The following is a 12831-nucleotide window of genomic DNA, read 5'->3' on the forward strand; positions in this document are numbered from 1 at the left end:
AAGTATCTCCCCTCGTGCCCAAGGCGGGTGACCAAAAAGTATGGCCAGAGAGAAGCTTACCCGACTTGGCACAATCCCTGACATCCAATTTGTGCTCTTGAATCATAAGAATATCAATGGGTCCCCCAGTAACACCTCGATGAAGTGGTTACGAATCAGCTGCCTACGGCGGCAGTGAGATACACCCCCAAAGCCCTGAACGTTCCAACTGACAATCCTCATCTGCGAGAGGAAGAGGCCGAATGGAAGATCCTACCCAACTTGGTAGCGGAAAAAGCCCTCTCTTGAGAAAAGTTCCTCCTATCAAGAGAAGGGAAGTCAACTAGGGATAGCACACCCACACTTGCTGAGGGGGAAACTCTGTCCACGGAAGTCTAAAAGATGTGCTCCCCGAGCGTAGAGGGTACAAACTCCTCCTCTGCCTTAAACTCAGCCAAGTCTGCCAGAACTGAAAATGAATTCCTACGAACCACCTCTGGCACAGGAGTGCGAAGGAGCCCTGCAGATGGAGGAGTGGAACCCATAACCCCCTTACCTCTGTCAGGTGTAGACTGAAGTGCAAGAGGAGGGGGGTGCTGCATGACCTCGGTATGGTGCTGCATGACCTCAACCACGACTTTGGCATTATTCTTAAGTAAGGCACGGGTCTCTGTCATAAGGATCTCCCTAGGTGAGCGCTCCTACACATGAACACCTGAAAGGGCAGAAGCAGCCTCATCTGCACGAGCAGTCTCATCTACACATGGAACCAGGACAAGAATGTCTCCTACCTGAAGAGATGGGCCCACGGCGCCATCAATGGTAGCCTAAGGTGGAACTGGCTCCCCAACTCTGACAGACACCCAACGCCGAACAACACAAACAGGACGTGTTGAGTGTCCTGTCCACACTGAAGAAGTACCAGGACGAGAGGCTGAAGGTCCTGGCTGCGCTGAAGAAGTACCAGGACGAGAGGTTGATGGTCTTGGCTGTGAAGTCGAAGGTCCAGCAGCGCGAAAAGAGGTAGGAGCTGATCGTGATAAGGTGCAGGTCGGGTGAAGCTATGAGACGCACCTATGGACCTTTTAGGTCTTTTCTTCTTTCTTTTCCTTGGCCAATCTCTGGCAAAGTGCCCAAGGGTCTTGCAAATCCTCACTGATCCTGTCTCCCTGCAATGTCGACTCTCTGCCTAAAGAAGGAGCCATTTGGACGATGAAGCATAATGTGGTCATCCGAGATGTTAGGGTCACAGACAATGACCCTAACACACGGTACCCCATCCGACCTGACTGCCTTTGCTGCTGAGAAAGGCATCCCAGGGAGAGGGGGGATTTCGGTAACCATCCCAAAGGCGGCTCCAATGGAATGCAAAAGTCGATGGTACACCTGAGGAAGGCCGGGGAAGAGTGATGTCATCCGGCTATCCTTCTCAACAGGATCAAACCCCAACAAGAAAGGGGTCAAAAAGATCCTCCTGGAGCTCAGTGCTAACAGACTAGCTTGAAGCACTGTATCTACTACCTCCAAGGAGTCAAAAACAACCTGGAAGAATCCTCGCCCAATCAGACGAACATCTGTGAGGTTCCCTGAGAGGTCTCCAGGTAGAGCGGAGAGCATCCAGTCCTTGGCCTATAATTTGGAAGGGTGGGACCCATGGATGCCAGCAAAGAGTGATGTCGAACTCTCTTGCTCTACATCTACCACATTGTGATCATTGCATGCTTGCATTCACACTACCAAATTTTCTTTCGTTCAATGCTCAATCGATTTTTCTTTGACTCAACGCACAACTGAACGAATGAAGGCAGGATGAAAAGTCTAAACAGTAGCACCATTAGCTCTACCTCTCAGGGAATAAAAAAGCGAGTCAAACAGAAAAACAACTTCAAATTCAACAATTACATCGTTAAAAGAAACTTTATGTTCTTCAACACTATGTTCTTTTCAAGTGAAGAAGTTGTTCTTCAACACTATCAAGTAACAGTTATTCTTTTCAAGTGAAGAAGAAATTAAATTATCAACAAAAATGAAATCATTAATATATACATCACATTCGTGTTGGTCTGCAGGAGTCGTTCCAATTCCATCGAACAAGTAGGCCCCCATGATGAGTTTTATTCGTGCATTAGTATTAATTGAAGTAGTGGAATTACCGATTAACCTAAGAAAAGGGTGCCGAATTAAGGAAGAAATGATTAAGTTAAGCGAAGGGTGCCGAATAGGAGAATTCTAGAATGTTCTAGCTGCCGCTTGAGCAAGTATATGAGGGAGAGGGAGGGTAGAGGCAAGGGAGAGAGAGGGAGAGAGGTAGGAAGGAGATAGTGGAGGGCTGATCACCTGCAAAACAGCCAGTAGAGTAGTCGGCAAGGGGAGGGCTGAGTCGGCAGAGAGGGAGAGAGGAGAGGGAGCGGAACGGGAGAGTTGAGTCGACAGAGAGGAGAGAGAGAGAGAGAGAGAGAGAGAGAGCACGGAAAGGGGGGGATGGAGGAAGGGGAGGGTTGAGTCTAGAGAGGAGAGAGTGCAGAAAGGGAGAGAAGGGAGCAGAAAGAGAGCAAAAAGGGGGGCTTGAGTCGGCAAGGCAATGCAGAGGCAGGCAAAGGAGGGAGACAGGCAGGGAGCACGAATTAATCTTTTCTAACTTTGGTTAATTAAGGATCCAAGCAACAAATTAATAAAGTACCTCTCACCTTCCTCTCAGGCAGCCTCCTACCTGAATGTGTCACACAACCACCTCCCAGAATTTTCTTCAAAAAATTAGCCACTATTTGCAATTGATTTGGGTTGGATTGGATGTGTCTTTAAGGAGATAAGAATTTGTGAGGAGAGTAGAGCACGTAGTGCTCTACTCTCCTGGCAGTGGAGAATTAGATACATCTTGTTACCCCTGAATTTGGAAGACCCTACCATACTATCCAATATAATGGGATTATTTAAATAACTCCACTTCAAGTTATGTCCAAGTCTATAAAGCCATTCTCGACCCAAGACAACATCTGTTCTTTGAGATGCATGATTTGGCAATCCAAAGCATCATTATAGCCCTGAATGTACACCTCTACACAATGTATCATGGGATCCCAAACTTTTTGCTTGCTGTCCTTTGCACAAGAGAGAATAAATCTTTGTGGACACTTGGACTCTCAGGCAACGTCCATTTCTTAAATAACGAGTAGTTTATATGTGTGGCACAATTATCGACCATTATTCTTCTTTTTACCGCTCTAAACTCTTAAAAGATGGCTTTTACTAGACTCACAATAATAATAAATGTGATATGATATATGGCCATCCCACCAACAGTATCAAATACCTGAAAACTTGTTCACACGGGTCTGAACTTCGCTTGCATTTCCACCGACACCAGTAACAAAAGCTAAGTCTACCTCGAATGGCACCATGCTATTGAACTGCATAGCAAAAAGAAAATGAGCCCAGATTTACTAGAGTGAAAACCCAATCTGCTTCGACATAGCATTGTCTCACAATCATAATATGAACTTTAAGACTACTTTTAAAAACCACTCATTGAACACCTCCAAAGTGCAAGAAAATGAACTAGATAGTCTTGAAAAATCTAAAAAAAAGACACATCAAGCAGCATTCCTGCTCATATCAAACAGGTGTGAAACAATCCACCTAATAGACAATACATTTAAGCTTTTAAAAAACTACAAGCTAAAAGACCTAATTTACGTCGTAACGTGACCTAAAAAGTAAGAAACCTGAAAGATTGCAACATTTGAAGAATCCTGAGAAGAATCTGGAAGCTGCAGGTCACCGGTCCTTCTTGCCTGTAAAAACAGCCAAGAAACAAATGTTTCTGATGTGACCAACTATTTACAACCTTTCGCAAGTAAATGTTTGAACAAACTCACAATCAAATGTCCGAATGATAATCCTAGCTATGGTTAAGGTCATAAACACCAAGGTCTATTTTTTCGCCTTTGCAAAACAAATATCCTTCTATACAGTTGGAAAAAGTATCAAGGAAAAAAGACCTACCCCATGCCAAAACAATTATCAATAAAAATTCTGTAGGAATGGGCCATATAAAATAGCCCAATCCATTTAGGATGACCAGGAAATGCATGAATGCCTACAACCGAGAAACCTCACCAAAGATTCAGGTAGGCATGACACGATGCCCCTGGAATCCCCTCTCCCCGTCAGGGGAAAGTCACCCTACCTCTGGGACCACAAAAATCACTTTTTATAGACCTTCTATCACGAATCTTTCCTGCTCCCTCCGGATCAAAAATCCTTCTGAGGCTATCTGGAAGTTTATCAATAACCAGCACAATTCTGCAAGACGGACTTTCAGACAATATATAAACATGATGATGCAAAAGACCTGACCAATACCTGCAGCTGCAAGGTTTGCCATACTAATTGAGTCATGTTGTGCATATGAGATGTGCGGTACCCAGCAAAGTGAACTTCTGCTTTCTCCTACAAAATCCATCAACAAAGGGATCAAAACAGTCAAAACACATTCTAGGTCAAAATACACTTACAGAATCTGAATGAAGAAACATGCAGCAAACAGTACAGAAAGGAGAAAGCAAATAGACATCGATAGATAAAATCAACATAGGCATGCAACATTAGTACACTTACAACAGGCATAACCACACCATATGGGCACACCTACTTTAATGAAGACTCAAGATGCAAAATCCCCCTGGCTATAGGAAAAATTCAGTATAGAGGCTTATTGTGTAGTTCAAGTTGCCAATTCTCCAAAAAATGTTCGAGGCAGAGTTTCAATCAAGATACTCTAGACCCCTTTTATATAAAAAGCAAGCTCTTTAAATTCAAGGCCACACATATCTACATGAAAGCAAGAAAGCCAGTGTGAAATTAGTCCATAGCAATTCAGGCTCAGAACAGCAAGAAAACAGACCAGATGCCTGATCCGTAAAACTGTATCCAAGAAAAAGCAAGTGTGGAACGCTACTTGAAGAAGGATTCAGCATGGAATACAGTGGGCCAAGTCACTTGCTTCCGTATATAAGTGAGTGCTTTGTTTTATAATATCTGCATCTTTAGAGAGAGTTCCTCAGCAACAAATTCCCACCAAGGGGTTGTGTTCACTTTTTAAAATACGAGATCATTGACCCATTCAATTGTACCATAGCTACTTATACAATATGTTCATGTACATGCCGTGATCCAAAAAGCACACCTCCCTCTTCTTTGACACGATAAAATCAAGCACTTAAAATGAGAATGTAGATGGTAATGGATGAAGCATTACAGAGAATGCCACGCGCATGCTAGAAACGTGCGAATTCGCTCATCCTTGCTAAGGATTGTGAAGCCCCTGAGATGCTCAAGCATAGGAAATGCTCTCTGTCAAATGCCATTTTGTGGCATGTGGCTGCACAAGCAACACCCAAGTCTGCTGAATGTACACCTACAATAGGTCATCTCAAATGATCCAGTAGATACTATTTTGTTGGAGGAGACCAATAGAAACGCCTTGAGAGTGAAACTATTTGATGACCGCTAAATCTGACATCTCTTATCCCTCTGTATTCTGAGCTCCATGGATGATGAGAGAACCCTCCATGGTAGTGTCTAATTGCCTACCTCAGCCTGGCCATAGTCCCTAATCAGGTAGAGGTATGTGAAGATTAGAAACGAGATGTCTACGTGTAAGGGCCTCAATGCAACTCTTTCAATCACATCATGTGGAGTACATCTCTTTCCTTGAATCATGCATGATAGCATCATGACCTACGACCGAGTCACTCATCACTATCTCCAACATCTACTCCCTAGAAGGCTCCTGTGTACAATAATGCTGGTCTGACTAGGACGGATTTCATGCTGACATGCTGAAAACGAGCCTGGAAATATTGATTCTCCAATCTAGCCAGTGATGCATGTCCCTTCGTAAGGTGAGTCCTAGGCTGCTGATTTCATGCTAAATTTGGGGCCCATGAAAAACATCCCAAATACACATGAGATGTCCTAATCTCAACAAACTGTCTTACCAAAGTGAATGACTCATGTCGTATTAAAGATCATGACCTTGGTCTTGCCAAGGTTGACCTTCATATCTCAACTTCTCTACAAGGCCTTTACTGTATCTGAGATCAACACTACATCATCAGCATAAAGTACAATGGGAATGACCATCACCGCTAATGCCGAGCCCCATCCTCCTAAAGTTTCTATAAAAATCCTGAGGGACTAGGTGGTACTTCCTGATGAAGATTATGTCCACATAAACGTTCAAAATTTTACAAACAGTAAACATGGATAACAAACAAAGTATAGTCAAATAATTGTTGCCTATTGGCTCAAATAAACATTTCATTTAATGGTTCTCTCTCTATCGAAAAACTACTTTTGCATAATCTATAAGTAACTAGCATTAACAGGATTCTTCTCTAGTATAGACCAACAACCACTGTGCTAGCATATGCTCTACCCCTATATAAGGCAACAGGTTTAATGTCACCATTGCCAAATAGTGAGGATAAACAATTTCTAAGTTTCACTAGCTAATGAGTGACTTATCTTCCATTTGGAATGATATGATAGGCATAGAACAGCTTAGGCAGGAATAACACTAAAACTCCCTGAGATTGACAATCCAGCTGGGCCAACTTGCAAGCCTTGAGCTCTTATCATCCTTGACATATCTTTCTGAAGTCTCTTTCTTGGAAGGGAATAGGTTGTGGGCAATGAAATGGAGTGACCACGAAAGACTTTGTTTTGAAAGGAGCCTAGCCTCCCTTCAGGCCAAGTGCCTAAAGTCAAGGCTCAAGTGTCAAGTCCAGGATTCGAGAGATCCTGCACTTCAAAATGCAGTTAACATATGAAGAGTGTGCTTATCCCCAAAGGATGGCCCATTGTGTGCTGCCCCAAACCATGTTTTGGTTCATTCTCTACCCGCAGAAATCCCATCGCCCTAAGGGGAGCACTCACACAACAGTCAATCACAAAAGAAGGGTTTCAAGCAGTAGAACGACAGCTAGTGGAAAAGGTTGGGAGGACAAATTCCTCAAGCTAGTTCCCTGGCAGACTGTATTCTTCTTCCATTTCAAGGTTTCTCTGCAACATAAGCAGCTGCAATGTCTCCCTTTATTTCCACGAAGAGACTGATCAATGCATCTATCACCTTTCCAGTTCCTCTTCTGTAAATAGGAACATTTTTCCCTCTCTTCCCCCTAAAATCTGAAGGTCTCTCCTCTGTCACTATGAAACTCAATGCTTCTGTTCCATATGATAAACAGCATCAACGCATGCCATGTATCCACTTTATATCAGGAATGCTTCCCCTCCTCCTTGGGATCTGTAACATTAAATGCCTACTATAAATTGTCCATTGGCTCTTTTCATGTGACAAGTGTTTCATCTCCTTACTGTCCTCACAAACTCTCCGAAAGTCCTTACAACACTTGAATGTGAAGCAAAAACCCATACACATAGTGGCAATCACAATATCTTTTTCAAATTCTCTTATTCATATCCAAGCTTCCTAAAATTCAATCTCACAACCATAACTTATAAGGACCTATACCTAGATGAATCCAGGAACATTCCCAAACTCATCCTCTAAAGACACAACATAGTGCAGTTTCAATCTCATGATAGTCACTCACAAGGTTGAAAACCATAAACGCCATCATGCATAGCAGGGACTAGCTACTATGACATCCCCACTGACATCATCAGTGCCCAACAGTGGGTGTAGACCATAGTATAAAAATATGCTCTCACACATACAAATCCACACACCCACACATACTTGAGCATCCATTTATACAAAGTCTTCGTACCGAGTTTCTGTCGGCACTCCAGAGGTGAAGGGCAGACTCAACCATGATGAAGGCTAGCACTAAAGGAGAAGGCTAATCAAAAGGTAGTCCAAAATCTCTTCATTCAAGCTACAACTGCTCTGAAGTCTAAACATTTTCATTTTAGTCTCTTCCCAACGAGCATCTAAATCTAAATCTAGCTGATAGGGCAACGCACCATTTAAGATAGAAAGAATTATCACAATACGAGCAGGACGCAACTTGGACGAAAACTTCACAAGGTGAAATTTGCATGTCCGCTAATACGGCAGAAGCATATACCTAGATGAATCCAGGAACATTCCCAAACTCATCCTCTAAAGACACAACATAGTGCAGTTTCAATCTCATGATAGTCACTCACAAGGTTGAAAACCATAAACTCCATCATGATAGCAGGGACTAGCTACTATGACATCCCCACTCACGTCATCAGCGCCCAACAGTGGGTGTAGACCATAGTATAAAAATATGCTCTCACACATACAAATCCACACACCCACACATACTTGAGCATCCATTTATACAAAGTCTTCGTACTGAGTTTCTGTCGGCACTCCAGAGGTGAAGGGCAGACTCAGCCATGATGAAGGCTAGCACTAAAGGAGAAGGCTAATCAAAAGGTAGTCCAAAATCTCTTCATTCAAGCTACAACTGCTTGTGAAGTCTAAACATTTTCATTTTAGTCTCTTCCCAACGAGCATCTAAATCTCAATCTAGCTGATAGGGCAACGCACCAATTAAGATAGAAAGAATTATCACAATACCAGCAGGCCGCAACTTATAAGGACCATCTTATGTGATAGTCACTCAGAAAGTGTAATCCTTCATTTTGCTTCATTTCACATGAACATAAGAGGATCTCCTTTTGAAGGACTAATTTGCAACAACTATCTCTTAGGAGATATCGATGGCCAGTGATAGTTTATCAAAGAAGTGTTCCACCTATTATCTGTCAATGCATCAGCATATTGTCAGCATCACCTTTGTTCCCACAAAAACAAATAGCTTCTCCACAATCCACCATTACAGTTAAACAATCATATCAAGCAAGCTTAATGTGAGATGCCTTCAGACACATCAACGATGATAATGATATCAAGAAAAAAAATTGCTCAGACATAATTCAAGGAAAATACTCTCACCGTTCCTTGAGCATGAAGTTCCCAATGGCCCACACCCTTTTTCATTCCAGATACAAGACTTGACTCTTTTTCAGATTTCCAACCTTTTGGCCAAAGTTTTAGCTGATCACCAGCCTCATCAGCCACATAGAACAAAAGTGATACCACTCTTTGTGAAGTAGTACTTTGCACACTGTACAAAAGGGCAAGCATAGAATCAGTGCATGCTTCTGCAGCAGCAAAAAAAGTCTCAAGCTACAACTGACATCAAAAGAGAGCTATTTTAAGTTTGAATACTTCATCAAGTTCTTGAAATTGTTTATTCGAACCATATCCTTGTGCAACCTTCATTATCATTCAATAAAATTTCTACATTCCATTCCATATGACTCTGTGGATTTCCTTATTCAGGGGTTTCCACACTCTGTGACTTCAAAGACGCTTGTATACATCATCCATATATATACCTGTTGACACCCTTCATTTAATTGCGGCATCTAAACATGGCTTCGGGTTTATTTAGACAATGTCTCCTACTGCAATTTCTACTAGCCTGTACGCAACCATTATGCAAGGTTATACATTTATACATGGAGCTTGTTGTACATGGAGTGTAAGCTACTTGAAGATAATTAATTCAGGCCATTATACACAGGCTATCCAAATGCCATGTACACACGAACCCACTTATATGAAAAATCTAAATTATTTACATATACTGTACGTAGGCTGATTATGGATGTTGAACACTACCTACACACGATAGTCTTGCATCCAATGACCACTGCGCTGAAGGAAAGGGAGAGAGTGAGAGTAAGAGGGAGTGAGAGAGTCGGAAGCTTGGAAGCTGAAGACGTAGTTGCAATAGAATAGAGTGAAAAGAGTACAACACAAAGTGAGAAGGATAAGGTTTTGTCCTAGTGACAAAACCTTAGTAGTCACTAACCATAGTTAGTGAACTAACTGCAGTTAGGGGGAAAAACCTCTAAAAGAGGGAAAAGTGCACCTAACTAACTTATTATATTACATTGGTCACTGCTGAATTATATCTATAATTCTAACACCCCCCTGCAGTGCCAATGTCATGTACAAGGCTGATCAATCACCAAACGGATATAAGTTCAGGGCACTGCGAAATGCCTCAAACTTCTCACGTGGTAGCGCTTTGGTGAAAATATCTGCAACGTTGTCATGTGTGGACACAAAGATCATACTGATCTCTCCTGCATGCAACTTCTCTCTGACGTAGTGATAGTGAACCTCAATGTGCTTCGTGCGAGCATGAAACACGGGATTCTTTGCCACTGCAATGGCACTCTGACTATCAGTGAGAATTGGAGAAGGACCCTCCAAAGACAGATGAAGATCAGCAAATAAACGTCTCAGCCAGACACATTCAACTGTTGCTGTGAAAGCTGCCCTGTACTCAGCTTCACATGATGAGGTAGCCACTGTAGATTGTTTCTTGCTCAGCCATGAAATGCAAGATTTGCCCAAAAAGAAACAATTGCCACTAGTGGACTGTCTAGTGTCATAATCACCAGCCCAATCTGAATCACTGTAGGCATGCATCTGCAAGTCACCCCCCCTGGAAAATAGTAAGCCAAAAGACTTGGTGCCCTGCAAATAACGGAAGATGCGCTTAACTGCCTGCCAATGCATAGTTTTGGGGCTGTGCATGTACCTGCTCACCTGAGATACTGCAAACTGAATATCAGGCCTAGTATTGCAGAGATATATGAGGCATCCAACAGCTTGACTGTAAAGTGTGGCATCAACTGATTCTCCTGCATCATGCATTGTGAGTTTCAGCCCCGGTTCCATAGGAGTAGATATGGGCTTACACTCTTGCATGTTAAATCTGTCCAAGAGTTTCTGAACATACTTGGACTGAGACATAACAGTGCCACGTCTCTCATGAGAGAACTGGATCCCCAAATAAAAGTGAAGCAGCCCCAAATCTGACATATCAAAGTGGGTCTGCAAATCAGCTTTGAAATCTGCAATTTTTTCTTCATTGGACCCTGTGAGCAGTAAGTCATCAACATAAAGAAGGATGACTAAGATTTCCCCCCCATCCATCTTGATGTAGAGGGTGCTCTCAGTAGGACTATTGCGCAGCCCCTTGCTGGTCAAAAAGGCATGTATCTTGGCATACCATGCACGAGGGGCCTGTTTTAGCCCATATAAAGCTTTATTAAGCTTGCAGACTTGAAGTGCATTTGCTGTAATTTCAAAACCCGGAGGTGGTTTGACATACACCTCTTCCAGCAAGTCCCCATTTAAGAAGGCTGTTTTTATGTCCAGCTGATGAACATTCCACTCAAAATGTGCAGCCATTGCAATTACTGATCGGATGGTGGTCATCCGGGATGTAGGAGCAAAAGTCTCCTCATAATCTATGCCCTTTTTCTGAGCATAGCCTTTAGCAACCAGCCTGGCTTTATATCTGTCAATGGAGCCATCTGGCTTCCGTTTGACTTTAAACACCCATCGTGTGCCAATAGCATGTTTACCCTGTGGCAAGTCCACAACATCCCAAGTCTGATTTTTTGCAATGGACTGCAACTCATCGTGCATGGCATTCATCCAATGCACATTACCTTTTGCTTCTTCAAATGTGGCAGGCTCCTCCTCATCAAGGAGAGTACCTGCATATGCTGATTCCACTGAATTAGCACCTTCCATGTGCCTTGCTGCACTGCGAGTCCTGCCAGGTAACAGAGCATCAAGTTTACTCTCCCGGAGAGTCTGTAACAGCCAGTTTGGGACTGTTTTTGCTGCATGTATGTCTGCAATTTCTTGCTGCACCACTTGTTCCACTGCCTGTGGAGGAGGCATGACATCCTGTGGCGGAACTGAAGCATTTGAAGGTTGCTGTAAATTCTGATTTGGATCAGAAAAATCAGCAGGGGAACCCAAAGCAATGGGTAGCAACCCTTGAAAGACATCTTCTGAAGATGAAGGCATTTGAAAATCAGCCTGAGTGTGAGCTGAATTTTCAGAAAATATCACATCTCTACTTACAATGATTTTGCGTGTAGCAGGATTGTAGAGACGATACCCCTTGCTTTCTGCACTGTATCCAACAAATATGCATTTGATGGCTTTATCTGACAATTTGTGCCTAAATTCAACTGGCACATGTGCATAGGCAAGGCATCCAAAGACTCGGAAGTGATCCACTGAAGGCTTCCTGTCATTCCAGACCTCAAAAGGAGTTTTTGTTTTTAAAGCCTTAGTGGGAGCCCTGTTCAAAATGTAATTGGCACACATCAAACCCTCTAACCAGAATTTATGAGGCATGTGTTTGCTTTTCAGCATACATCTGTCCATCTCCATGAGGGTTCTATTTTTCCTCTCAGCTTTGCCATTTTGCTGAGGGGTCAGCCTGACTGTGAGCTGATGCACAATACCCTTCTGTTTGAGGAAAGCATCAAATTCTGCAGATAGGTATTCCCCACCTCTATCCGTGCGTAATGTCTGTATCTTGAGTCCGGTTTCATTTTCAACCATGGCTGAAAAGTGTTTAAACACTGTGAACACTTCAGATTTCTTTTTCAGCCCATAAACCCAAGTAAAATTGGAGTAGTCATCAATAAATGTGACAAAGTAGAGATGACCACCCAATGACGGAGTCCTCATGGGACCACAGACATCACTGTGTATAAGCTGCAATTTGCGAACAGCTTTAACTGAACCATCCTTCTTGAAGGGAAATCTATGCATTTTACCTAAAATGCACCCTTCACAGGCATGTGAAGGAGGTATCTCAAGAGGTGGCAATGCATCAACCATTGAAAATTTCTGAAGTGTCATTAAGCTGTTGTAATGCATGTGGCCATATCTGGCATGCCATAATTCTGCATTTTGCATGGCAACTGTAGGGGTAGAAATTGCCAAAGCATGAGCTGCTC

At 42.8% G+C, this 12831-nt stretch overlaps 1 protein-coding gene across 4 annotated transcripts in view; it reads right to left on the reverse strand.

The window, feature by feature from the left end:
* LOC147886493 (mannosyl-oligosaccharide glucosidase GCS1-like) overlaps positions 1 to 12831 on the reverse strand; it is a 161609-nt gene that overhangs the window by 122497 nt on the left and 26281 nt on the right. For all 4 annotated transcript variants that reach the window (XR_015543283.1, XR_015543284.1, XR_015543282.1 and 1 more), the window contains exons 5-8: positions 8936 to 9107; positions 4342 to 4428; positions 3702 to 3770; positions 3290 to 3386 (exon numbers count right to left, since the gene is read on the reverse strand). Coding sequence is in view for 1 of the 4 variants with exons in the window: in XM_087395129.1 (XP_087251255.1) it covers positions 3290 to 3386; positions 3702 to 3770; positions 4342 to 4428; positions 8936 to 9107 (425 nt within the window). In the remaining 3 variants the exon portion in view is untranslated. The remainder of the gene's footprint in view (positions 1 to 3289; positions 3387 to 3701; positions 3771 to 4341; positions 4429 to 8935; positions 9108 to 12831) is intronic.

Source organism: Dipteris shenzhenensis, chromosome 24 (genome assembly GCF_047967505.1).
Source record: "Dipteris shenzhenensis isolate YYH24624 ecotype China chromosome 24, Dip_SZ_1.0, whole genome shotgun sequence".
Lineage (NCBI taxonomy): Eukaryota > Viridiplantae > Streptophyta > Polypodiopsida > Gleicheniales > Dipteridaceae > Dipteris > Dipteris shenzhenensis.